Below are 26,492 nucleotides of genomic sequence, written 5' to 3' on the forward strand. Positions count from 1 at the left end.
CCAAGATGAGGGTGCTAGGTGTGCACATTACTGCCCCAGCCTGGTGAACACTCACGTTTATAACTATATTGACCTCTAGCTGGGTACAGTGGCGCACGCCTGTAATCACAGCTTGGGAAGCTGAGGTAGGAGGATTGCGAGTTCAAAGCTAGCCTCAGCAATTTAGGGAGGTGCTAAGTAACTCTGCAAGACCCTGTCTCTAAATAAAATATGAAAAAGGGCTGGGGATGTGGCTCAGTGGTTAAGCACCCCCGGTTCAATCCCTGTAACCAGAACAAACAAACAAAAACCCCCAACTCTCTGGTGTCTAATGTCTCTTCCTCTTTTTAAAAAAATTTTTAAGTTGTTGATGGACCTTTATTTATTTATTTATATGCAGTGCTGAGAATCAAACCCAGTGCCTCACACATGCTAGGCAAGTGCTCTTCCACTGAGCCACACACCCGGCCCTCTTCCTCTTCTTATAAGGACACCAGTCCATTGAATTAGTTCCTGTCCTAATGACCTCAATTGGCCTTAATATCTCCTTCAAGGCCCTAACACTCAGACTGGGGATTAGGTTTTGCCAAAGTCCAAACACCTGTCCTACCCTTCACGACCCCTCCAGCCAATATATCATATATTAAAACCTGATCCCCAGGGCTGGGGTTGTGGCTCAGTGGCAGAGCACTTGCCTAGCATGTGCGAGGCACTGGGTTCGATTCTCAGCACCGCGTATCAATAAATAAAAAATAAAAAGGCCCATTGACAACTTAAAAAAAAAACAAAAACAAAAAAACTCTGATCCTCAGTGTGATTGTTTTAGGAATGAGGACATTGGGAGGTGATTAGGTCACGAAGATGGAACCCTCACAAATGACAGTGCCCTAGTCAGGGACCCTGGAGAGCTATCTTGCCCTGGCACTGTGTGAAGTCATTGAGAGAAGGACTACGGGCCCTCCCCAGGCATCCAATCTGCTGGCACCTTGAACTTGGGCTTCCAGTCCCCAGAACTGTAAGAAATAAATTTCTGTTGTGTGTAAGCCACCCAGTGTATGGCATTTGGTGTTCGCAGCCCTGCTGACTAGGGCTTTAACAGGTGAGTTTGAGGTGTTCTAACAGACCATCCACACTGATCATGTTCACTGTGTGCAGTCCCCCTCCCCGTGCACATCAGCGTGCCACCAGCAGGGATCTCCTTGCAGGCTCACTGTGGAGTCCTGAGTGGAGGGAAGGTGCTCCAGGAAGCTCACTTGGAGCGCCTCATTCCCCCTCCCCCCACCGGCTCAGACCATGGGCAGGGAAAGCCAATCAGTGGGGTCAGGCACAAACCATTTATTTTTCTGTAAAGAGCAAAGTACAAAGAGGCAGGGGAGGGCAGCTGGGCCTGAAGGAGCAGCAGTGGGCAGGCCCAGGCCCTGGCTATGACTGAAGAGGCCTGTGGCTGCTCCAGGAGCAAACCTGGGCCTTCAGTCTGATGGTGGAGGGCAAAGGGAGTTGTGGGGGGAGACCAGACTGCTGCTGCTGCAAGTCATACAAAGCCAGGCTTCAGGGATGAGCGGCGGCAGTTGGGGCAGCTCCGGGTCCCATTGTTCTGCAGGCATCTGAGGAAGCAAAGGGCTCTGTCCACTCACCCCCGACCTGTCTTTCCACTTGGGTCGTAGGCCCTGTCTCCTCCCCCACTTCCTGCTGCAGGGCTAGGAGGTATCCCTGTGGCCATTTGGCAGCAGAGGAAGGAAGGAAAGAAAGTCCTGGTCCCCAGGCTTCTGCTCTGCCCCAGGAGCCTTCATGGCAGAGGGTGTGGGCAGGGTCAAGACTGGGATGGAGCTGGCATCGGCCATGACACGGAGGCAGGGCTTGCCTCCTTCTCTGATCCGATGACCTTTAAGAGGCCTCTCACTTCCCTTTGGGATAACTGGAAAACTTATCCTTACCCCTTTGAAGAACTTTAGGATAAGGATAATGACAATGGCTGCCACGCAGGGCTGCTGGGAGGATTCAGGGAGTCAGATGGGGAGTTCTTAGAACACACCTGGGCCCCAGAAAGCACCAGGCCAGTGTCTGCTGTTAGTATTATTAGTGTGACGCAGTCAGTGGGGCCCTTGCCTGGCCACCGTGCAGGCGCCCTCACCTGAGGTGGAAAATGTGGGAGCAGGGCAGGGCCTGCAGCCGCCTGTTCTTCTCGCCTATGGACTCCCCGCACAGGCCGCAGTAGAGCTCCGTCTCCTCCACGCACTCGTGGAAGCGCACAACGTGGGCTCGCAGCTCCCGCTGCAGCCCCTTGCTGCGGCAGATGCCCTCGCTCAGGCAGTGCAGCTTGAGCTGGCTCAGCTGGGGCACGGGAGACAGGAGAACAGAGTGGGGACGGAGACCAAAGTCACATACTGGTGAGGACCAGTCCCAGCCATTTCCCTGCTCTGCTGACGGACCTAGGAAAAATGTCCTGCTCTCTCTGAACCTGTTTCCCTTGGAGCAGAATGAAGGAGTTGGTGAGATCACAGTCTTCACGCCTAGATCTCCCTGGGACTCCATGTTTTGAACAACTTTATTGACCAAATCCACTGCACTGTCTCCCTAATGATTTGCTTTCCTGTTCTTTTTTTTTTTTTTTTGGTAATATACACATCTCATCAGCATTTCTGATTTTAAAAGAAAAGGAAAAAAAAAAAAGGATCTCTGATCAGACTGATAGCTGGATAAACCTGAGTGGGCATCATCTAGCCCAAAGCAAATACATGTGGCATTTTAGTTGGACTGTGCACCTGATCCCAGAGAAATGCATATTTGCTAAAAGACCCTGAGAAATGCTGAGCCTGTTTCCAATATTTTAAGGCCTGGATATGATTATAAATTTGGAGAGGCTGCATTATGTTATGGAGGGAACATGGGTCTTGGTATTAAGATAGACCAGTTAGTGGTGAGAGACCTTGAGCCTGAGACTCACTTTCCTCACCTCTCCAAGGAGGCCCCTGTGCCCACCTCCCAGGAAGATAGAGAACTGGGGCTGGGGCTCAGCAGTAGAGCACTCGCCTAGCATGTGTGAGGCCCTGGGTTTGATCCTCAGCACCACATTAGGATAAATAAATAAAGGTACTGTGTCCAACTACAACTAAAAAAAAATATGAAAAAAGAGAACCGGAACCAATACCTACAAGGACCTGGGTGTGCCCAGCTCTTAGGGAGTGGAGGCCACCTCAGGAGTTTCAATGAATGTCAAAAAGGGTCTAAGGCATCTGCCATCCTCCAAATAATGCAACTCCTGCTCCTCCCTCAGAAGTGACTTCTGGGTAGGAAGGAGACAGGAGGCTGGGGACCACCACAGGCAGCTCAAGAGGATCAGCAAGGGCTCAGGGCACCAGCAGGCCCAGGGGCCTTCCCTCAGACCCATGCTCCCCACCACTTGGCTGCTGACCGTAGACTAGGAGACAGACGCAGGTCTGACCTTGTTGCCCACCTCCTCAGCCAGGTCCTGGGCTCTCTCGATGGCGTCCAGAGCCTGGAAGGTGAGCAGAGGTCAGGCCTGCAGGCAGAGTGTCTGACAGAGGCCTTGGCTCACAGCAAAGAAAGGGGTGGGGAGGGTGGGCCTGCGGAGACCAGCAGGGCTAGGGCCAGGCTCCTGTGTGTGAAGGTAGTGGGAAGGGACATGCACGGCTGCCAGGGCTGTGTCAGGACTGTGTGGCGAGTCACCTCCTGCCTCTTTGTGCAAATATGGAACAGGTGGAAAATGCCTCATAGGGTGCTAATGAGAGCCTGGAGGCAGTTACGCTACCCCAGGTCCAAACCCCAGCCCTGTCCCTTTACTAACTGTGGGCCCCTGGGCAAGTCATGGGCCTTCTTAGAGCTTGGAAAATAACTGGCCTCAGGGAAACAGGATGAGGCTGGTGTTAGACACAGGGGCAGACAGCGCCTTGTCAGGCACTAGACCTCGGCCTGTCAGCTGACTGAGTGGCTCCAAGCAGGATGCGCTAGGGAGTGCTGGGGGTGTAGAAAAGGGCCTGACCTCACCTTGTCCAGCGCCTTCCTGGCCACCCAGCACTTGGCCACACCCAGTAGCACTTGCACCTGCCCCAGGCGGTTTCCAATTTCAGTCATGATGCTCATGGCAGAGTCATACCTGGGGAAGGCTGTCTGCAGAGCCAGGTGGGAGGGGGTGTCAGGCTGGGCCAGGCCTGAGACCCCCTGGGCCCCCAGCCCAGTACCCTCACCTCCAGGTCCCCTCGGCTTCGGTGGATGTCAGCGAAGCAGAGTAGGCAGAGCGCCTGCAGCGGCCGGTCCCCATGCTGCAGAGCGATCTTCATGGATTCCTGAGGGAGTGGGTGGCTCAGGCCTGCTCATCTGACCCCACCACTGGGCACCCTCCACCCGGAGGCCCCTTGAAGGGACAACCCAAGGATCATCAGTATCCTCAGAGCCTAATACACCTATCATGGTGCTGAGGCTTCCTGCATCGAACCGCGGAGGCCACTTTACCCAGCGAGGCAGCTGTCAGTTGACAGGTGGAAACAGGCTCAGAGAAGTGGCCTAAGACACCCAGCTAGTAAGTGGCAAAGCTGAGATCTGAGCCCAACTCAGAGGAAACTTCAGAGAACACGCTCCTCTGAGAATGAGGCCTGACAGGTTGGGGGTAAGAAACACATCCTTTAGGGGCTCCATAGAGAGCTCGGCCATGGACAAGCCCCAAGGGCCTCAATGGGGTGATCTGAAGCAGGAGGTCCTGCACCTCAATCCTCAGACCACACCACCACCTGCCCACTTCCCCGCTGCCCCACCTCGCAACACTCCATGGCACTGCCCAGGTGGCCCAGCAGGCGGTAAGCCACGGCCATGTGATACTGGCTCATGGCCCGGTACTTGAGGCTCCAGCCTTTGCCATAGTCGTTGACAAGCTCCGCGGCCTTGCAGGGGAAGAACAGGGCTTTCTCATAGTCCTGCAGGGACAAAGAATGAGAGGGGGTCGCACTGAGTGGCAGGCAGGAACTGCTCCCAGGAGGGGGCTCCAGGGCTGGCTTCTCTGGCTGCCAAGGGTCCCAGTGTTCATTCATTCATTCACTCCAGCTCCAGGGGAAGGGGGATGCAGGTAGAGGGAAGGCCAGTGCAAAGTGTGGACTCCAGGAGCAGAGGGATTCACTGGGATTGCTAGTGCATCCCAAGAGCCTAGCGCTGTTCTTGGACTTAGTAGATGCTCAATAAATATTTGTTCAATGAATGAATGAAAAGATAAGGAAACAGTTGGCTCTTCTTTGCACCCAGTCCCCAAAGCCTCCTCAGCTTCACAGCCACACAGGACAAGGGATACTAGAGCCCCCCCATCTAGAGTCTGCCTGCTGGTGCTCAGCAGCAGCTGTTCCCTGAGGGCTCAATGACAGATTTCCAGGACTACTGGCTCAAAAGAACATTGGAACAGACTTGGCGAGGCAATGAGACAAATTTCTCACATCTTCTCCTCAAACCTCCAAAGGCCTTTTCTCCTTCTTTTTATCAGCTGGCAACCTGCCTCCTGACCATTAGAAAAAGGGAGGATCACAAGAGTCCCCTTCCCCACCACCTGGTCCCACTCTGCCTTCATTCTGTTCTTGCTCCAAATGCCAGAACATCCCCGACCCCAGTGTCTGCATCACTGAGTTCTACTGAATCATCCTCGACAGTGTGCAACTTCTTACTTCATTTAAAAACTAAAGCCAGGTGTGGTATAATCCGAGTGGCTCCAGAGGCTGACACAGGAGGATTGCAAGTTCGAGGCCAGCCTCAGCAACCTAACAAGGCCCTCAGGCCCTAAGCAACTCAGTGAGACTCTGTCTCAAGTGAAAATAAAAAGGGCTGGGGATGTGGCTCAGTGGTTAAGCACCCCTGAGTTCAATTCCCAGTACAAAAAACATAAAAATGGAAAATGGAAATAAATGATTCAGACTGTATATTATATTTATTTTATTTTTACTTTCTCTTTTCTTTTCTTTTTTTTTTTTTTTTTGTGTGTGAGATACTACAGACTGAATCCAGGGATGTTCTACCACTGAGCTACATCCTCAGCTCTTTTTATTTATTTATCTTTGAGACAGAGTCTCACTAAGTTGTCCAGGCTGGTCTTGAACTTGTGATACTCCTGCCTCAGTCTTCCAAATAGCTGGCATTATATGCATAAACCACCTTGCCTGAACATCATATTAATATAACCATCTTTCTTTCTGTTTTTGGTGCTGAAACCCAGGATAGAACCAATATAAGCATATTTTGAAAGACCTTAAAACAAAAGTACCAGGACAGTTTATCCATAGTATGACAATATTTATAAAGACAAAGAAGAGCCAGGTTCAGTGGCACACACCTGTAATCCCAGTGACTTGGGAGGCTGAGGCAGGAGGATCTCACTTGTTCAAGGCCAGCCTCAGCAACTTACCAAGACCCTATCTCAAAACAAACAAACAAACAAATAATAAAGGACTGGGGATATAGCTCATAGGTAAAGTGCCCCTAATTCAGTCCCCAGTTTCTTCCCTGCCCAAACAAAAACAAAAGGGACGGGCCTAGCGTGTGTGAGGCCCTGGGTTCAACCTTCAACACCACATAAAAGTAAATAAATAAAGGTATTATGTTCAACTACAACTAAAAAAACCCCAAAAAACAAAACAAAAACAAAACAAAACAGAGAGAGAGAGAGACACTCTCCAAGGCGGTTAATTGATCGGTTTCTTCAACAAGTCATGGAAAATAAAGAGGAAGGGAAGGAATTTTCTATTGAGAGAGGCATGAAAGACACAATAAGCCACTCTGATGTGTGGCTTTTGTTTGTGTTCCAATTTAAACAAGCTGAGGAGGGTGAGGATATATTTTTAGGATAAATAGAGAAATTTAAATATAGACTTGGCATTAGATGCTCTTCAGAGATTATTATTAATTCTGGAGTGTGTGATAATAGTATTATGATTACATTAGAAAGTGTCCTTACGAAACAAAATGGCTTCAAAAATTTTAAGGTTGCATCTGAACTACTTTGACATAAAAAATGTCATCACTCAATTTTCGGTCACAACACTTTAGGTTAAAATGTGTACAGCCAACATGGCAAAAATAGGAATAATTTTTCCACCAAGTGGTGGGCGCATACAAGACTTCATTATATTATTGCTTTCACATAGGGTTGCTTTTAAAAACCTCTATCCCTCCCCAGTCCTATCTCATTGCACTGACTGGCATCTAGTTCCTGAAAACAGAGTCTAGGTGGCTGTTCTCGATGCCCCTCATTTCCTCTTCCCCACTCCTCATCCAGCTGCATCGATACAGTCAGTTAACCCCAGATTTACTGAGTTTCTACTATGTGCCAGGCACCCAAATCCCTGATGGCCCACGCAGCCGGGTTGCCGGGAGGGTTATGTTGAGAAGCTGCAGTCACTGACCCTCAGCTTCCCTCACCTGTGGTCCCCTAGCCATGTGGTCCCCTAGCCTCCCGCCCAGGGCAGGGCTTTGCCTGGAGAACTTTCCTCCAGATTTCTGCATAGCTCACACTCTCATCTACATCATATCACCAGAAGTCACTCCCTGAGGCCTTCTGGCCACTCTATTTGAAATTGTGTCCCCCACCCCTTTGCCCTTTATTTTCTCCTAAGCACTTTCTAACATGCCATCCAGTTGATCCCGATTATGTTGACAGTCCTTTTCCCCCCAAGCCAGAAGGCAAGCTTCATGAGGAACTTTGCTGTTATTTCCACTGCCACAGAGAAACAGTTCAACAGTGCCTGGGATATAGTAGATGCTCAACAAATACCTGACGGACCAATCCTTACATCCCTGCTGTTAAGTTCTGTCTCCCTAGTTGATGGACATATGTCTTGGGGTTCAGAGAGTGGTGACTTGCCCAGGATCACACAGCAAATCTGTGGTAGTGCAGGCCCATGGGCTGTCCCCCCACAGGACCTTTCACTACCCCAGGAAGTCAGTCACGGTGTGAATCCTGGCTCTGCCCTTCTTGGCTCGGTGTTTTCCAACTTCCTTTCACCTCATCCCTACCTAAAAGGAGGGCTGGACAAGGCAGTGCAGCCAGGCATGTGGCTCATGGGAGGCTTTCAGGGAGTCCCCGTTACTCTCCCCCTGGGGCCCAGGCCCACCTTGACCTGGGCGTAGAAGCTGCCCAGGCTGCAGCAGACGCGGCACTCGAGCATGGTATCATCATTGTTGTGGGCGTAACGCAGGGCCTTCTCGAAACTCTCCAGGGCTTTCTGGAAGAGGCTGAGGCCCAGGAAGGCATTGCCCATGCTCAGGCTGACCTGGCCCCCCAGCTGGGAGGCTGCCCTGGTGCCAGGCAGGCCGAGGCAGGTCTTGCAGTAGGAGATGGTCTTGTGAAACTCGCATAGCTTCTCATTGCTGCGCGCCAGGTTCAGGTAGCTCTCCAGGAGGAAGTCGGCATCCTCCAGTTCCCGGGCAGTGTCGATCTGGACCACGGCAAACTGCCCACCGGGGTGGCAGGCACATAACATACCCTCAGACCTGCAGACTCCACACCCAGCCCTGGCCTTACAGCCAAAGCAACAGACCCCCGGCTCCCACCCATCAGCCTCGGACTTGATCCTGGGTCCCAGCAACAGCCTAGTAGCTTCAGCTCTTCAGTTCACTCATGGCCTTCAGCTTTGCACCCCCCACCCCCCGCCTAGGTCTGAAGTCTCTACTGACCACCAGCCCTCACCTCAAACCCAGAGCCCATGGCACCAGGCGCACACTTGGTACCCCCAACAGCAGGCTGAAATCCAGCAGCCAAGGTCTGGGGGACCCCTGAGGACCTCAGACTCAAGGGTTAGAAAACTGAAGTTCAAGGCCACAGGCCCACATCTGACTCTCAGGGTCTCAGACGTGGATCTCAAGCCTCAGGTTCCAGCCACTAAGGAGGCTGCGAGGGGCCCTGGTAGCCATCCAGTCCTGGCCCTAGCCAGCCTACACCTCCCCGGGAGGGTATGCCCACCTTCAGCATCTCTTTGTAGCGGCCCATCTCCGAGTGGGCTGTGACCAGGCAGCCCAACACACGGAAGCGCCCCACGAGGTCAGAGCTCTTCTCCAGGACCTTCATCCACACCTGCAGCGCCTTCTCAGTCTGGTTGGACTGGTACAGCTGCAGCCCCTTCTCAATCTGCTGCTTTGTCTGGTCCTGCCCCATTTTCTCAAAGCCCTGAGGCTCACGGGGGGACCCTGGTGGCTCTGGGTGCCTCTAGGCCCTCATGGCATAGGACCCACAGTGCCGGTTGCCCAGTGAGCCCCGGAAAGGAAAGCAGAGTCTGAACAGGAGCTGAACAGGGCCTGGATGGAGAGTGGGCGCCACCCTGGTAACAAAGCTGGTTCGGCCCCTGTCTGCAGCTGTCCCTGCCAGTTGGGGCCACGTGGCCTCTGAGGAATGTCAGCAGCAAGGTCACGCGGGCCTCTGCGGCACCCATCCCAAGCTGGAAGGCGGCTTTCCCATTGATAGTCACCCTGCCACCTGGGCACCCCCTTGGGCATCTTCAGCACCTCTAATACTGACCCTGACCCTTCTGACAGGGCGGGCCCTCCCTGAAGCCACGCCAAGGAGAAGCCACTGAGGGGTTGGGCAGGTCTTGCACCAGGAGGGGCTGCCGGTGGGGAGGAAACAGGGACAAGGCTGGACACACAGGCATCAGGGAGGCTGGGGCAAGTGTCCTGCCTGCTTCCCCATCACACTGTAACCCCCAGCCCCTCTCCTGGTGTTGTTCCTGATTGACTGGGCACTGTGGTCACTTACCCTGCACATGTCCACACCACTCCCAACATTGAGCCAGTGCTAGAGGCCTACATTCTAGCCTGATCTCACTCACAGTAGGACCCTAGCCAAGTCATTCACCTCTCCAGGACTCGGTTATGTCAACTATAAGGTAAGGATAATAGCTGGGCAGGTGGTGCATGCCTGTAATCCCAGCAACCTGGGACGCTGAGGCAGAAGGACTGCAAGTTCAAGGCGAGCCTCGGCAACTTAGCCAGATCCTGTTTCAAAATTAAAAAAATAAAAAGGACTGGGGATGTAGCTCAGTGGAAGAGTGCCCCAGGGTTCAATCCCCCCCAGTAGTTCCACAAAATGTAAACAGGATACTAAACCCGAATTCACGGGCAGTGAAAAGGCAGTGATGTGGCCAAGCTGGCAGCCTTGGGATCCTGCTGCTTTCTGTGCTAGCCATGTGGACAGTGTGACTCTGGGCAAGTTACCTGGCTCTGTGGAGGAAGAGTGCCAGCAGAGAGCTCTTGGGATCATTAGAACTAAATGATGTACTAGTTGACAAGGATTTAGCACCTGGCACACAGGCCACTTTGAAGTTTGAAAAGTATCCCAATTCCAGTCCCATTCTCTTGAATGGGTCCCTAACAGTGAGCTTTAATGCCAGGTAATATGGAGAAAGGTGAGGTCTTAGGGAGGGAGCAGATATTTGAAGCACTAATGCTCTTGAGTTGAAAGAGGAGCCCCAGGTGGTAGGGCCTCTGCTTACCCCCCACTTTCTCTCCTCCGTTGCCAGGCTTCTTCCTGCCCCAGGGCGAAGCTTGTTTGTTTTCAGAGTGGATAATTCCATGTTTTTTTAGTGTATCCACAAAGTTGTGCCACAAATTTCAGAACACTGTCATCATCCCCAGAAGATGACCTGTGTCTGGTGGCAGTTACTCTCATCCCATTGGTTATGGTTGAATTGTGCCTCCACCCTAATTCATATGAAGTCCTAACCTCCAGAATCTCAGAATGTGACTATACTTGGAAATAGAAAGGTGAGTCATTAGGGTGGGCCTTAATCCAGTATAACTGATGTCCTTATAAGAAGAGATTAGGACCCAGACACAAAGAGATCATGTGAACATGAAGGTAGAAGATGGCAATGTCCAAGCCCAGGAGAGGCCTCAGGAGAAACCACCGCTGCCGACACCTTGAACACACCTTCTGCAACTGTGAGAATTACTTATTTATTTAGTTGTATATGGACTCAATGCCTTTATTTGTTTTTATGTGGTGCTAGGATTGAACCCAGTGCCTCACACTTGCGAGGCAAGTGCTCTACCACTGAGCTGGTTAATATTCATTGTATGGATAGATCACATTTTATTTATCACTGTGTCAGCTGATAGGTATTTGGGTTATTTCACTTTTTGGGCCATTATGAATAGTCATGAATAATGATGTCATAAGCATCCATGCACAAATTTGTGTGTGGGCATGCTTTTATTTCTCTTGGATATACGCTTAGAAGGGGAATTTCTGGGTCATATGGTAACTGTACAAACCTTTTTGAAGAATTGCTGAACCGGACCTCTTGATTCCCTTCATCCTTCATACATATGCTCTAGTGAGAGTCCTACTTAAGATGAATCAGCTTATTATTCTCACAGAATTCTCTCTATAACTAGAATTATCTCTAGTTATATATTCATTAGAAAGTTATTTGCTTAATGTCTTTTTTCCCACTCAAATGCAGGGGCAGGAACTTAGTGTCTCATTCACCACTGACTGTACCCCCAGAGCAAGGCATGTACATAGTGGCCACTCAATAAATACGCTGAATGAATAAATGGGGGAGAAGGGAAGGAAGCACTGTTTTAAGTTTGAAAGTGGAAGCAAACGCTGCAGGCTTAGCAGCAAATCTGCCATGGCCTGCACCATCTGAGGGAAACTGAGGGAAACTGAGGAAAACAGATTCAGAGGGGTAATTTGGGAGCCAGAAGTGAATGGCTCAGGGTTCAATGGTCCAGAGTCCCTATACAAGCAGAAGTAGAGAGGACATCAGAGCAGGCTCATGGTCAGGTGGCTGGCCTGGTCACCAGAACTCACCATGGGGAAAGTGCTCTTAGGCCTGGGCCACTGGAAGCTGAGAAAGAAATTGCAAGAGGGGAGGTTCAGAGGCCAGTCAGGAACTGCTGGTGGCAAGAGAGCTCCTGGACCTTCCTCTGATCTTAGTGAGCCCACAGCAAAGTGCTGCAGAGCCAGTAGATTCCCTCCACTCAGCAGTCCACCCACAAGTCTGGCAGGAAGGAGAGGATGGGCTGCCAGTACTGTCCTTCCAGGTACCTGGGGAACTCTAGTGACAGGATAAAGGCTTCCCCTGCCCCCGACTTCCATGATAGGGACTGCCACACCTGCTTGTTTTAGATAAAATACCTTGTTTCCTTCAGAAATTTTACTTCTGAGTAATTTTTCCAGAATTCAGCTACGGTCTAGTTGGATGGAGGTCATGTTCCTTTGGGTGGGGGAGGGGCCCTGTGGTTTATCTCTGTCACTGAACAGACACAGGCAGACTGAGAGGAGACCAAGAAAAGAAATCCAACTACATGTTCTGAGTTAAGCATTCCTTTCACTTTACAGACAACCCAAGTCAGAGAGTGAAAGAACACACTGCAATCTAGAGACACAGCTGGTACTAGAACCGAAGTAACGTGGCTTTAGGAGTCCCACTCCTAACCAGGATACTGTTTCCTAGAGGAAAATGGAGAAGGAGGAGAAAAGTGAAAAGTGGGGAACTGGACACATTTTGAGAATTTATAGCGATGTCTGCCTGACACACAATAAAGTCACTGGGAACATTAAGCAAAACTGTGGCCTGGGGGCAGAATTGTATTAGGGAAGTGAGCAGGGCTGGAGATGTAGCTCAGAGGGTAGAATGCTTGCCTGACATGCACGAGGCTCTGGGTTCTAGCCAACAGCATGGATAGGGGAAGAGGTGAAAATTGTCAAGACTTGCTCACCAGTGCCCAGTGGACAAAAGGCCACTGGGAATTGTATGGTGGAAAGCCACAAAAATGATCTTTTCTGGGCCATTTAACTTCACAGGGCTGCAGAACAGTTGGGGCCTTGGGGGGGCTCTTAATTATCTGCTGCATTAAATACCAGCCATAAAACTCATATTTTGGACTCCTGTTTTAGAATCAAAAGTAGGAATTTTGTCTCATTCAAGGCCACTATGTACGTGCCTTGCTCAGGTAGAAGGTAACAATGAGGGTGTGACCCAGTAGTAAGTAGAGCACTTCACTAGCATGCAAGAGGCTCTGGGTTCAATCCCCAGAGCTGCCAATTAATAAAACAAACAAATAAATAAATAAGAGGCAAGAAGTTCAGAAAACAAAACCAATCCCTGCCCCCATACCCCCATTAAATTATAAATCAGGACAAAAAACAAAAACAAAAACAAAAACAGTTAAATTCAGGCCTGAAGCAGGGGTCATGATCTTGCAACACTTTTTACCGAGATATTTCATGTATAATGTGCATTTCCCACTTTAGTTCAAGACCAGAAGCTCACACAACCCTGGGCGTCACTTTAACACTTCAAGTTGTTGGTGTCTGGCCCTAAGAGACTTAATTAATGTCTCTTTCATCCACAGCACCCATCACTCCCTATTCTTAACCTAACACTGAAGTCAAACGCCACCTTTCATCTTACATTGGTCACCTTTCACTGGCCCAGCCAGCCACCTTCCCACCAAGATTAGTGAGATATGTGGAAAAGTCTCTCCTTCCTAGATTATTTTCCCCAGCTATAAAATGGGGATATTACCTCTCTGGCAAGAGATGATATCCAAATGAAATGACAAAGTGTAAGCTTGCTTTGAAGACAAGATGTTGCACCCCAAATCTCTCTGCTGGCTGTTATTTATAATAGTGGGAAAAAAAAAAAACAACAGAAATAACCTGAATCCAACAGGAGGTGGTCAATGCCATGAAATGCAACGTGGCCTCTCAAAGTGGTAGACAGACACCTTCATATGCAGTTGGAAGGCTGCCCGTGACAGCACCTGAAAACAGTAAGCTACAGAACATTCTGTATTATGATCTCATTAAGAAAAATTATGGGGGCTGGGGATGTGGCTCAAGCGGTAGCGCGCTCGCCTGGCATGCGTGCAGCCCGGGTTCGATCCTCCGCACCACATACAAACAAAGATGTTGTGTCCGCCGAAAACGAAAATAAATAAATAAATAAATATTTAAAAAAAAAGAGAAAAATTATGTATGTACATATTTTTGTACATTTAAGAAAAAGTCCCAACAGCATAACCACTGCCCTCACCCTGGCCCCTTTGTTTGAAGTTATCAGTGGGCTACAAGATGGAGAATTGTGTTTGTGTGTGTTACTGGATACTGAATGCAGGGATGATTTATCATTGATACCCCCAGCCCTTTAAATTTTTTGAGACAGGGTCTTGTTAAGTTACTTAGAGCCTTGCTAAGTTGATAAGGCTGGCCTTAAACTTGCAACCCTCTTGCCTCGGCCTCCAAAGTCACTGGGATTGCAGGCATGTGCCACCCACACAATTTATTGTTAGCACTCCTGGGGCTGAAGAGCCACAGTAGACTCCCTTCTCTCAGGGACCTCCCCTATTGCCAAGGGGAACTACCAACTGCGCAAGGCCCTGAAAAACAGGGGATGGGACCAGCACCAATTTCCTTAGAGGGTAGAGACCCTGGTGAGGTGCCTTGCCAGCCTTCAAAGTTGTAGTTCCAGAATTCCTGTAAAGCACCTTTGAGGGACTTGGCCATCATTTCTGTTTCAAGGCCACAGAAGGTCTATGAATTCAGGTACTGACTGGTAGCTAAGAATCTGTAAACTGGATGCAAAAATGTCATTATGAAGATAGCAATTTCTAAAAGATCAAACTGCATATAACTCTGATATGGTTGAGAAGAAAAGCCACCAGAAAGCTCTTGGACAAAGCACCTATCATCTTCTGGTGTTGTTCATTTACTCACTCTTCAAATGTTTACTAAATACTCATCTGCCGGCCAGTAGGAACATGGTTTCTGCCTTCTTGAAGCTCCATTCTGAAGGTAGAGTTTAAGTTGGACACCCCAGGGCACACCACGAGACCCCAAAGGAACATGTTCTACAGGGACTTTGGAGTCAGCCTGGCCTCTTGAATTAAAATCCAATTCTCGGGGCTAGGGTTGAAGCTCAGTAGTAGAGTGCTTGCCTAGTATATGTGAGGCACAGGGTTTGGTTCTCAACACCACATATAAATTAATTAATTAAAGATCCATCAACTAAAAAAAGAAAAAAATCCAACTCTCCTACTATTATCCATGTGTTAGGAAGGAGCTGCATCTTCTCTGTGCCTCAGCCTCTACCTTTCGGTGCTCCTACCCGCTGGGAGTACCAGAGCTGGGGCTAAGATCAGTAAATAGTGGTGATTTTGTTTTCTTAAAAGGAAGCCAACTGTCTAAATGGTCCTAACCACTGCAATGATCGAAATGTTCTATGTTGGCCCTGTCCAATAAGATAGCGTGGTCAAATGCAGCTTTTGAACACTTGAAACGTGGCTAGTGAACATGAGCTACTGACATTTTAATTTGAATTTGAACTTAAATAGCTTCAGTGGCTAATGGATAATCATCTGGGACAAGGGCTGCAAGATTCAGGATGAGGCAGATAACATGTCACATAAGGAAGACATGGGAGCTTAAGAAGTGGGAGAAGGGCTGCAGAAACGAGATGAGATCAGGGAGACCAGCTCAGAAGGGTTAGGAACAGAAGGGTGGATAGTACAAGGACCATGATGTGATTCATTCTCAGGATGGAGAAGAAAGGAGAAAATGCCTTAAGAGGTAGGCAAACTGAAAGGCAGACAAAGGCCATAGGTCTTCTGACTGCATTTACATGAAACATCCAGAATAGATCCAGTGGTTGATTAGTGATTGCAGGGGCAGGGAAAGGGGATATAGAATCTTTTTAGGGTGACAAAAATAATCTAAAAATTAGGCTGTGGCAATAGCCGCATCACTCTATAAAACAATGAATGATATGCTTTACATAGATGATCCATTGGTGTACTGAGGTGGTATGTAAATTATCTCAGTAAAGCTTTTTTTTTTTTTTTTTAATTTTCAGATAGGGTCTCTTGCTAAGTTGCCCAGGCTGGCCTCAAACTTGTGATCCTCCTACCTTTGAGTCATTAGGAATTGAGGTGTGTGCCATCACGCCTGGCTTGTAAAGCTTTTCTTTTTTTCCCCCACATTTCAAGTGACCTCAAGTTAGTGGGACTCTCAGAGAGTGGGGATGGGATAGTGAAAGGTTTCAGCAGTGTCAGGGTGGCCTTTCCGAGTTGAATATATTCAATTTTCGTTCCCAAGACTGACTCTTGATTTAGAAAAACAAGAACCTTAAATTAACACCAGAAGGTAGGGGCTGGAGAGGATTCCTATGAAGGGAAGAAAATGCTTGAAGAAGGTAGAAGGTGCAAGACAAAGCCCTCTATGACTTCTCCTGAGGAAATGTTACCAGACATTAGAGTTTGATGTTCCCAGAGGTGAAAGCAACCTGGTCTTTAATTCCTTTCCCATCGGAGCCATTCTTTTTCCTCATTAGAGACTGAGCCGCTCAGGTGAACACAGTATGTGAGTTATAAAAAGCCGTGTACTTACAGTCACTGCAGACAGGAAACAGCAATGTGGCAAAAAGTAAGTGCTGATCCATCTGTAGCAAGGAGAAAGGCTTTGAAGAGGAATACAAACTGTTTAAGGTACAGCTTTATGATTATAAAGATGTAAAAGTCTAATTTAAAAAAGGTTAAGCTGGGCATGGAGGCACACCTGTGATCCCAGTGACTCAGGTGGCTGAGGCAGAGGATTGCAAGTTCAAGACCAGCCTCAGCAACTTAGAGAGATTCTGTGTAAATAAAAATGGTTGGGGATGTGGCTCAGTGGTTAAGCACCCCTGCGTTCAATCCCTAGTACACGATCCCCCTGCCAGAAGTTGCCAGATATGACTACGTGCAGTGCACAAGTATAACCCCAGCTACTCAGGGGAGCCTGAGGCAGGAGAATCAAATTTGTTGTGGTCAGCCCAAGCAACTTAGCAAGACCAACTCCAAAAAAAAAAAAAAAAAAAAAAGACTGGAGAAGTAGCTCAATGGTAAAGTAGTGCTCCTGGGTTCAATCCCTAGTTCTGCAAATAAATAAATACATAAAGCTCAAAGAACTACTTTTGGCATACTCTTTCTTTCTCTTCCTCCTCTCTTTTTCCACCCTCAGTACTGAGGATTGAACCCAGGGATACCCCTATCATTGAGCTACATCCCCAGGTTTTTTTTTTTGATAGGGTCTTGCTAAGTTGTAGAGACTGGTCTTGAACTTGGGGTCCTCTTACTATTCCTCCTGTCTCAGACTCCTGAGCTGCTGGGAATACAGGTGTGCACTGTGCACTACTGTACCCCATGCATATTCTTTTATGGGGGTTTTCTTTTTTGTGGTGCTGGGGATTGACCCCCAGGCTTCGTGCTTGCTAGACATGTGTTCTACCACACTATATCCCCAGTCCCAGATAAATTATTATTAAGAGAAACAACAGCTTTTAAGTCTGATGTTAACTGAAAGATGCTCAAGTAGTACATAATATTCTATTTTCACATAAAGTTCTATCTCAGGAACACAGGAATCCCAAGACAAAGACTAAAAGAGAAGTTCTACCACTTTCCTCTTGAGTCACAGAACGTAAAATCTAGCTAGGCAGGAGAGGACTTCTCTTGTGCAGAACAATCAGGCCTAGGAGTCCATGGAGGAAGGCCCTGACCCCCGTCACCCCACTTTCTCAAAGTATGAAATATAGAACACTGAAAAGGCATTCAATGGACATTTCATGTTAATAGTTCTGTAATTTTATGTATGTCCGAAATATAATAATTAGGATATCAAATTTGATTTTACAAATTATTAGTGGTTAGAATGAAGTTGAAAAGGTGATTTAAAATCTAAGTGGTAATGACACAAATATTGTAAATGAACTTAATGCCCCTAAATTAATAATAAAAAATAAACATTAGGTAAACAACAGCTGAGTCAGTACCAGATCTAGTAAAGAACTGAGAGTATGGAGTGGGGTGCCTTTGAGGAGCCCCCACTCTGTACAGGTGGCAGCACTTTTGTAGGAGTGTTATGACAGCGAGCTGCTCCAACACCAAAAACGGCCTCAGGAAGGAGGCAAAGACAAAGAGTCACCACCTGGGGGAGTCACAGGACCCCCTAAATCCTTTTTTGCTAAAGAGTGCAATAGGGCTGGGGATATAGCTCAGTTGGTAGAGTGCTTACCTTGTATGTACAAAGCCATGAGTTCAATCCCCAGCTAAAGAGTGCAATCACCTATGAGAAGATGCAGGTTACCAAAAACAATAAGTAATTTGTAACCAATAGTGGTTAAGAGAATGGACTCAGGATTCAAATATAGCACTCTGTAGCAGGCCACCTAACTTCTAACCTGCTGGCTCATCCATAAAATAGGGAGGGGAACAATAGCCATCTCCCAGGAATGGGGAATGGTATAAAAACTGGAAGGACTGGGTGTAGTGGTGTATGCCTGTAATCCCAGCAACTGAGGAGGCAGAGGCAAGAGGATCGCCAGTTTGAAGTCAGCCTCAGCAATTTAGTGAGACCCTCTCTCAAGATTTAAAACAAAACAAAACAAAAAACCACTTGGGATGTAGTTCAGTGGTAGACCATCCATGAGTTCAATCCCCACTTTCACAGAGCACAAGACTGTAGTAGACAATCAATGGACATTAGCTAAGATAAATGTATTGCATGCTAATACAAAGTTTTAAACATTTTTAATAAACATAAATGGAGATATGAGGATGGGATATAAGCTCAGTGGCAAAGGCCTAGCATTCATGAGGCCATGGGTTTGATCTCTAGCATTGCAATAAAATCTACACAAAACAAAAATGGTGACATGAATAAAACAGCAACTAAAGAGAAAGTTTGGTTGACAAAAATCTTTTTTTTTTTGGTGTGTGTATGTGTGTGCAGCATTGGGACTCAAACCCAGGGACACATGTATGCCAGGTAAGTGTTCTACCACTGAGCTACATTCCCAGTTCAGTTGACAAGATCTTTTAACGTCCACAACCACCAAATTTTTGAGGGGAGCAAGTGGACAATATTAAACAGGGTTCAGTCTGGGAGATAATGGATTAAATCAAACCTAAGAGGTTCCTTTAGTGTCTGATGTCTCAGAGTCCTGAATATGCCACTAGGTGCTAGAAGGCAAGAGAATATCCCCCAAATCTGTGGTCAGAACCCTTACTTCACAGAACACATCACAGCTAGTGCGTGATGCACCCCCACTGAGAAATGCTACTCCAAGACTCACCCCACTCGGAAGGACAGCGAGGACAGGGTAAGGCCTGGCCCACCCAGAGGTCTCCATGAGGACAGCAGTGGCAATAAAGGACTGGACAAGGAAGAGAAGGCTTATTCTTAGCTAGAAGGCCTGAGACTCCTGAGAACTGAACCTGAGTTCTCAGAGGTCTAAGGGGAGCCCCAGGTGTAGGACCTTAATTGGGGAGAGATCTGGAATCACCAAGTTATAAACTGAAGGAATAAAAGAAGAGTAACTGCTTTGGGCCAGTGCCTCAAAGGTCTAGAGAGGAAGGCCCAGGCAGCCAAGGTATGGGATTTGTGCTGGCCACTACTGACTCTCAGGGACTATGAAGCACCAAAAGAGGGACTTCGGCAATAGTGGGTGTAGACCAGTTCTGTGATAGGGAGCCACTATTGAGAATGGGAGAAGCACAAGAGAATTAAGGCTGCCCAAAAGTTTTAAGATGTTTCTATATCAGCAGCGATCCTGCAGAACACCAAAGAATACCAAGCAGGCAGTGTTCTTAGGATAAATTACGGTTTCCTTCGGGACCTTTGGTGGGTTCAGCTGCACACCATCAAGATAAAACCATCTGTCTGCTTTGTGTAAGGAACACCACCAACCCCAGCCCTCTAGGGATCCCCATCCATCCCCAGCAATCAAAAACTCTTGAAGACAGCATCAGTTCTTCTCAAACAGTTTAATAGCAAATAAACAAAGGAAGGTACCACACTTGGCAGATACAAAATGACTTTTTGTCCGTGTGTCTGTGCAATTAAAACAGATTTAGGTTCCCCATTGGGACAAAAGGAAAAACACACAAAAAAAGGAAGGAGAGTCCTTTTAAACACATACTCCCTTGCTCCAAACTTGTAACAATTTTTTTTCTTTTTTAATCCACTACACAAACTCTGTGATTAGGTAAGAAAAGCAATAAGGGCTCTTCTTGCCTTTATTTAAACCATTAAAGTAAAATCCATAATTTTCTACAGAGTACAACACAAGTTCACACAAAAAAGACATTTTCTTTTGCAAATCAAACAGGAAAGAAAGGAAAGCTCAAACAAGGTCAAGGAAAAGCATTTCTACGGCTGAATCACGACTTTGAGTTGATTGAATCCCGTTGTTGCTGCAGAACAGACTGTGCGTTTGGTCATAGTGGCAATTTTTTTTCTCTTCACATTGTGAAATCACTTTACATTGTTTTCTAGTAGAAAAGGCAAAAAACTGTACAAAACCCCTAGTGTTAAATACAACGTTTGTACCAATAAAAAACTCACACAGGTTTGTCTCCAAAATGTAAAGTTTCTTTTTTTTTTTTCTTTTTAAATTATTCACAAAAAGCAGCTGGAAATCAGAAAGGCAGCTGCCGCTCCAGGGTCTCAAATCCATTAAAACCACCACAGAACAATTAAAACAATCAGAGAGAGAAAAGGAAAAGGAAACAACGTCCAACGTTTGGCATTTGGTTTTATCCACAGGTTTTCCCAGAGCTCCTCTTGGAATTGAAAGCAAAATATATTGGCAAACAAGGCTTCTCAATACACAGGAAGGGGAGCCTCAGTGCCTCCTGCCAACAGAGGCGGCTCTGTGCAGTCAGACTGTGGGGTGCACAGCAGTCTCTCAGGCTGGGGCTTCTGGCCTTTTCCATCCAATCACCCCTTCCAGGAAATTCAGCAGCCTACCATACACTGGGCCTCCACTTGGCTGCCCTTTCCTCCTAGTAAGTGGCCTCAAGCATAATACTGGGCAACCTGCTGGGTCTCAGAGCAGAAATTCTGACAGGATCCCTTCCTCCCTCAACCCCAGTGTGAGCGATGCTAAACAGTGCTTCTAACCCCCCCCCCCCCAGGTCCCTTGCTGTACCTTGCCACCCTTCCCTGGACAATTCTGCTTCCCAGCTCCTCCTCCCACCAGCATGTAGGTCTGGGTGGGATCTGCTATAAACTCATTCCCTGCTACCTCTCCCCCCACAGATCCACCCCTGCCCCCTCATCTCCTCTGGCCTCTCCCCCTCCATTCACATTCTTCCTCAAGTCCTCAAGACCCTGAGGCTGCATGGTGCCACAAGAGAAGAGGGAAAGTTCCCCTTAGGGAACCAAAGAACTAGCTGGCCTGGCACCCAGGGACAGTAGCTATTTGGCTCTTCACCCAATTTAAAAAACAAATCCCCGCCCTTATCCCCACCCCACTAGCTAAGCAAGAGCAGAGCTGTGGTGAAGAGCCAGTGTGGGGTGGTTTGTGCCCAGGGCTGTAAACAGTGTGAAGACTGTAGTATTGTGCTTGTCACCTAGGAAAAGCGCAGCAGATGTATAGCCGCTTAGTGTGCAGACGGCATCCTCTGGTGGTTAGGAGCACCCTCCCTCTGCTGGGTGCTAGCCCTACTGTGCTAAGCCTCCTGTCCACCCATAGCCACCTTCGGGTTCCAGCTCTGCTTCTTGGGTCTTCCCACTCCTGAGCAGAGCAGCCAGCCTCCTGGGAGCCCTGCTGAGACCTGGAGGCCGCATGAGGTGACAGTCTAAGTGCACAGGCAAACACTCTAAGGGCAATAGAGGAGAAAGTTGCCACTTCAAAATAAAACAGTACAATCTTAAAAAAAATAATAATAATCAACCCCACAACAATTTAAAACAGCTTCTTTGAAACCCTTTTAAATCGGTCAGTTTTTGCACAAACTATAGAAAACAGAGAGGTGAAGGTGATATATACGAAGGTGTGAAGAAACAGCAGGACACATGCAAAACTTGTTTTTGTCTGGGCATAATCTTAGTAGGAAAGAAAAAATTTCAAAACAAAAAACAATACAAAAACAAAACAAAACAAAAAGCATCACATTTTGCTGTGGAGACTGTAGGAACAAGTATGGAGGAGAGCCCTGTGGGGCTGAGGGAAGGGGCAAGAGGGAGCCAAAGCTCCCTGCAGGGTAGCTCCAGGGAACAACCACAAAAGAAGAAAAAGAAAAAAGAAAAAGAAAAAGGGCTGGCTGGGGCCCAAACTGCAGTCATAAAGGAAGGGGTGGGGGGGGGGGTTCAGGTGTTTGCTGCAGTTGAGAACTCAGAAAAACAAAAATAAAAGCAACACATGCATCTCCTCAAGCCCCACAAACTATGTCAGCAAAATGTGCTCAGGAGCCTCAAAGGTTTTAGTGACATCGTTTATTTCATTGTTTACTTCAAAGTTGTCTTTAAAACTAAGCACACAGAGAAACAAAGCCTAGAAACGGACTGGCTGTGTGTTCACAGAAATACAAACACCACGCGGTATGTGCTAGTAGGGCTGCTCTGAAGACAATTACAAAGAATTGGAATCACAAAATCAAGTGGTTATCTTATGAAGTTCTAGAAAAATAGATTTTTTTATATTCAAATGCAAGTTTAAATATTTCCCCTTCAGCAGTCGTTCTAGCAAAACCAATTTTGGCAGCACAAAAGGGAAAAAAAAAAAGGAAAGAAAAAAGAAAGAAACAAACATAATAAAAATACACGTCAGCATCAAAGGTCAACACAAGGTCAAAGGTGAGAGTTCAAGCATCAGAGAAGCTGAAGAGACAGGGATTTGGACGATGTACTTGACGCCACATCGACATGCTTTAGGCACAACGATGAACAAACGGCAGGAATCTAGAAAAAAAAACAAACCAGAAAGAGGGAGACCCACTGAGTTACACAGAGCAATACATCCAAACAGAGAGAGAGAACAGACACTCACTGTGTGTACAGCCCTGAAATGAGGAGGCGGGATGGGGCAGGGGGTGGGTAATGACAGGGAACTTTTGCACATGCTAACAATGGACACAGGGAAAAGTCAAAAAGGACATGGAGAACACCAAGAAAACATCCAATTGCCAGAGACAGAAGGGAACCTAAGGCTTGGATTTCCCACGAAGCACTCAACATATAAGAGAACGTCTCTTGGGGAACAGGGCCTCTCAGCCTTTCTCCCATTCCCGGGCCAAAACTCAGTGGGGCAGGGGACAGCAGAAGACACTGGCTGGGGTGGGGAAGATTTCTTTATGGTAGAGGGACAGGATTTCTGCTTGAAACCTATGGGGACCGCCCTTTGTTCCCAGAAATCCAAGCCCATAGCTTCCACACAGGTCCTGGCCACTCAAATGGAACCCAGGAGAGACAGTGGTCTGGCTGCATTCAAGGCAAATCAATTTCATGATGTAACCCAAGTATGAAACAAAACGACAGCAAAACAAAAAAACAAAACAAAAAACACATTTTAAGTGAAACCTCCACACAACAGAAAAGGATTGCTTAAGACTTGACTGCGAGTCTCCACTCTCCGAGCTGAGCTGAGCCGAGCCCTTTCACACCATGAGACTTGTAGGGGAGCAGCTTCTTCACAAAACCATCTTTGGCCTGGGGAAAGAACTGTACTCAAGGGCAGTGCTGCTGCGGTGCAAACGCACTGGGCAGAGGGAGGAGAGAACAGAAGTGCATGATCTCACCAGCTGGCTGCCTTAGCAGCCCAGGACCCTGCTGGGGCATGTGCTCCTCTTACAAAAAGAGAACCAAAATCAGGTATGAAGCCTCAGGGTCTGTATCAAAGGCAGTGGATTGCACCTTTGCCTCATGTCATCAGCAAAGTCGTTTCATAAGGTCCCAGAGCCCAGAACAAATCCATGGACAAATGATGAAATGGGGGAGGGGCAGTGATATGGAAAAAGGGAGAAGGGGGAAGGGAGTGGAGTTCTGGCCAAGAAGGAAGACAGAACAGAAGGTTAGGGAGCACAGCACCGGCAGCACCCTGTGGAGCACAGCTCTCTCCTCTGCCAATTCACAGCATTAACACCTTCCCCTCGGGCAGGTTAGCTGGGCTGCAATCGGCCACAGAAAGTCAGTAGTTTCAATCATACACAGCACCCTGTGTGTACAACAATCACATTCTGGATTCTACAAAATCCTGGCCTTTTCCAGAGATATAATTTAGGTAATAAATATTCTCCACCCCGGAGCTGTATAAAACTTCTATAAAAATAGAAACGACATTCTTGGTTCCAGCCGGTTGGGTTTCAGAACAGCGCCTCCCCAACCTAGCATTTTTTCTTTTTTTTTTTCTTTATTCTTTTTTCTTTTTATTTTATTTTTTTTGCATTTATTTAAAAAAATCCCATCATGACCCTGGAAGCCTTTAGAACAGTTTTATCCTTTGAAACTCAGGACACATTTCTCCCAGTGCGCAGAATTCAAGTTTACGTGGTTCAGCTTAAGAAGTGTATGTTTCTCGTTTCTTAAGAGGACAACAGACCCAAGTTATCACTATGAGAAGGGAACAGCAGTCCCAGTTTCAATGGGATAATCCAACAGCACGAACTAACTGTACAATAGCAAGACAGTCAATCTCTGTTACCCACAGGGACAGCATGACAATGTGAGAGCCCCCATCCAACTTAATAGCAAACCAACCACATTACTCTGATCTCTGCTTCTAGGGGTCAGGACTCTTATTTGTGAGGTGTAAGCTTCCAGGGACTCAGGGACCCAGTCCCTGGGTTGTGGCTGATAGTCATATCCTAATGGGGCTACCTCTGCCCAGGTGCACATTCCCAACAGCATGTCCTTCCTGGCTTTCCACCCCCACAGCATTTCATAGAGCAGAGGCAGAGCCCAGAGGCTGTGTGGGTCATAGGCAAGAGCTGGAGTTGAGACCTGTGGGAGGCAGCAGGGAGCTAACTGTAAGCATGAGGACAAAATGAACACAGTAATACTGAGGTAAATGAACACTAAATCCATATGGAGGCTGTAAACATCCTGTTGTCTCCTCTGTCCCCAAGGGCAGAAGATAGGGCTGGAGTGGTTAGAAGAGGGGCCTGCCAGACCTCTGTGGGAATACTACCTTTGGGACACCTCATTCAAAGAGGCAAGCATGGACCTCTTCATGTTCTGGCCACTGGCAAATGCGACATCCTGATCTGAAGGGACCTTCTGATTCAGGTATATTAAGAAGCAGGCTCCCCCTCCTCCAACTAGATGGCTTTTGATCACTCTGCCCAGGAGAGGTGCCCCCTTCAGCAAGATGCTGCAAGACTTTTTTGGATTTGCCCTCATGAGAAAATTGTGGCTTGGGATGGGGGTGATGTTCCTTGCTGTGGTGAACTAGAAGAAGAAAACCAAGCAATGTCTTCTACAGAGGCCTTCTTTCAAGAAAGCTATTGGAAATGGGCCCCTGTCTAATTTGAGGTTGGAATAAAATAAAAATGACCTCTTTGGCTGCTAATCCCAAATGGCCACCAGCTAGGTAGGGCAATCCAACAGCAGTGGTGGTCAGGGAAGAACAGCAATGAGTGATGTCTCCCTGCTTTTTGCATGTTAGGCTAATTTAAGAGGTGCTTTATTTCCAGAGAATCGGTGACACCTTTTAGAAAAAAAGGAGGCAGAAATCCAGGACAAGAATCTGAACAAAAGGTGGCAAAAAATATTTGTACAGAAGGCAGCTGTGGAAGTGTTTCTGACTCCAGCTGCCAAAGCATTAGGTGTCAAATCACCCCCTCTCCTCCAAAGCCAACCCACCACTCCACCCCTGCAACTCTTGGATGTCAGTTTTCATTTCACTCACCCTTGCACTTGGGGAGATTCTGAGGGTCAACTTTTTGTTTTACTTTTAGTCTTCTGTTGGGGTGGTTTGGGGAAAATTCTGATCATTATCTTTTAAAAACATTTCCCCATTCCCTTTCCCCCAGGCTGGTTTGGTGTTGGTCCTTCTCAACACACACTGGTTACAAACACGGCAAACTTTAAATAAAGGAGGGGGAAGAAAAAAGAAACTCAGGATATGGCACCTAAACTCCAAAGTAAAACACTGGAAACCAAAGCACAAACTTGTCCTCTGTACGAAGCGAAACTCCCACAGAAGGCAGTAGCCGAGTCTTCAGGGCAAGCTGTGCCTGCGAGAGTGGCAGGGATCAGGGTCCAGGGCTGTCAACACCCAGCCTTAGGGCTTCGAATCATTAAGGGTGCTCCTCCCCCACTTACCAGAAGACCCTCTCACTCCAGTCTCAGAGGGGAGCACGCTCAGTAGGGCTTGCTGTCATTCTTCGAACGTTTGAGCTGCACTTTAAGCCTCTTCATGCCAATTTGAAAGCCGTTCATGGACTGGATGGCAGCTTGAGCCGAGACAGGATTGTCGTAACTTACAAAACCTGTGTGTCCAAGCAGAAATCTAAGTGAGTGACAAGATGAGGCAAGGAGTCTCAGTCTTCCTTATGCAAGAGATGTTTTATGTGCTTAAGTCTCAAGTCCCAATTTTTCTCAGCAGGGACATACACTCTGGAAACAATATTACATGAAATAAATTAGGTTTATTTTTTGGTGGTACAGGGGATTGAACCCAAGGGTGTTTATCCACTGAGCCATATCCATAGCCCTTTTTTAATATTTTATTTTGAAATAGAGTCTCCCTAAGTTGCTTGGGGTCTCA

The 26,492-nt window shown here is 47.6% G+C and overlaps 2 protein-coding genes across 14 annotated transcripts in view; both read right to left on the reverse strand.

The window, feature by feature from the left end:
• Positions 1-1,299: 1,299 nt before the first annotated feature.
• On the reverse strand, positions 1,300-19,616 carry Rapsn (receptor associated protein of the synapse). The gene is made up of 8 exons (XM_046458013.2): positions 8,927-19,616; positions 8,079-8,417; positions 4,749-4,907; positions 4,185-4,283; positions 3,985-4,107; positions 3,422-3,475; positions 2,111-2,310; positions 1,300-1,583 (listed from the first exon to the last, which is right to left on the reverse strand). The coding sequence occupies exons 1-8, from the start codon at positions 9,116-9,118 to the stop codon at positions 1,511-1,513; spliced, it is 1,239 nt and encodes a 412-aa protein (XP_046313969.1). The 5' UTR covers positions 9,119-19,616; the 3' UTR covers positions 1,300-1,510.
• A 132-nt stretch (positions 19,617-19,748) lies between these two features.
• Celf1 (CUGBP Elav-like family member 1) overlaps positions 19,749-26,492 on the reverse strand; it is an 83,375-nt gene continuing 76,631 nt past the window's right edge. For 11 of the 13 annotated variants that reach the window (XM_058583971.1, XM_058583977.1, XM_058583974.1 and 8 more), the window contains one exon: positions 19,749-26,214. In XM_058583971.1, the coding sequence (XP_058439954.1) occupies positions 26,087-26,214 (128 nt within the window). In that variant the 3' untranslated portion in view covers positions 19,749-26,086. The remainder of the gene's footprint in view (positions 26,215-26,492) is intronic. The other 2 variants (XM_046457923.1, XM_058583950.1) reach the window with 2 other exon arrangements.

The sequence above is a fragment of the Marmota monax genome, unplaced genomic scaffold (assembly GCF_021218885.2).
Source record: "Marmota monax isolate L192 unplaced genomic scaffold, Marmota_monax_Labrador192_F-V1.1 WCK01_AAM20220418_F8-fsc00047, whole genome shotgun sequence".
Lineage (NCBI taxonomy): Eukaryota > Metazoa > Chordata > Mammalia > Rodentia > Sciuridae > Marmota > Marmota monax.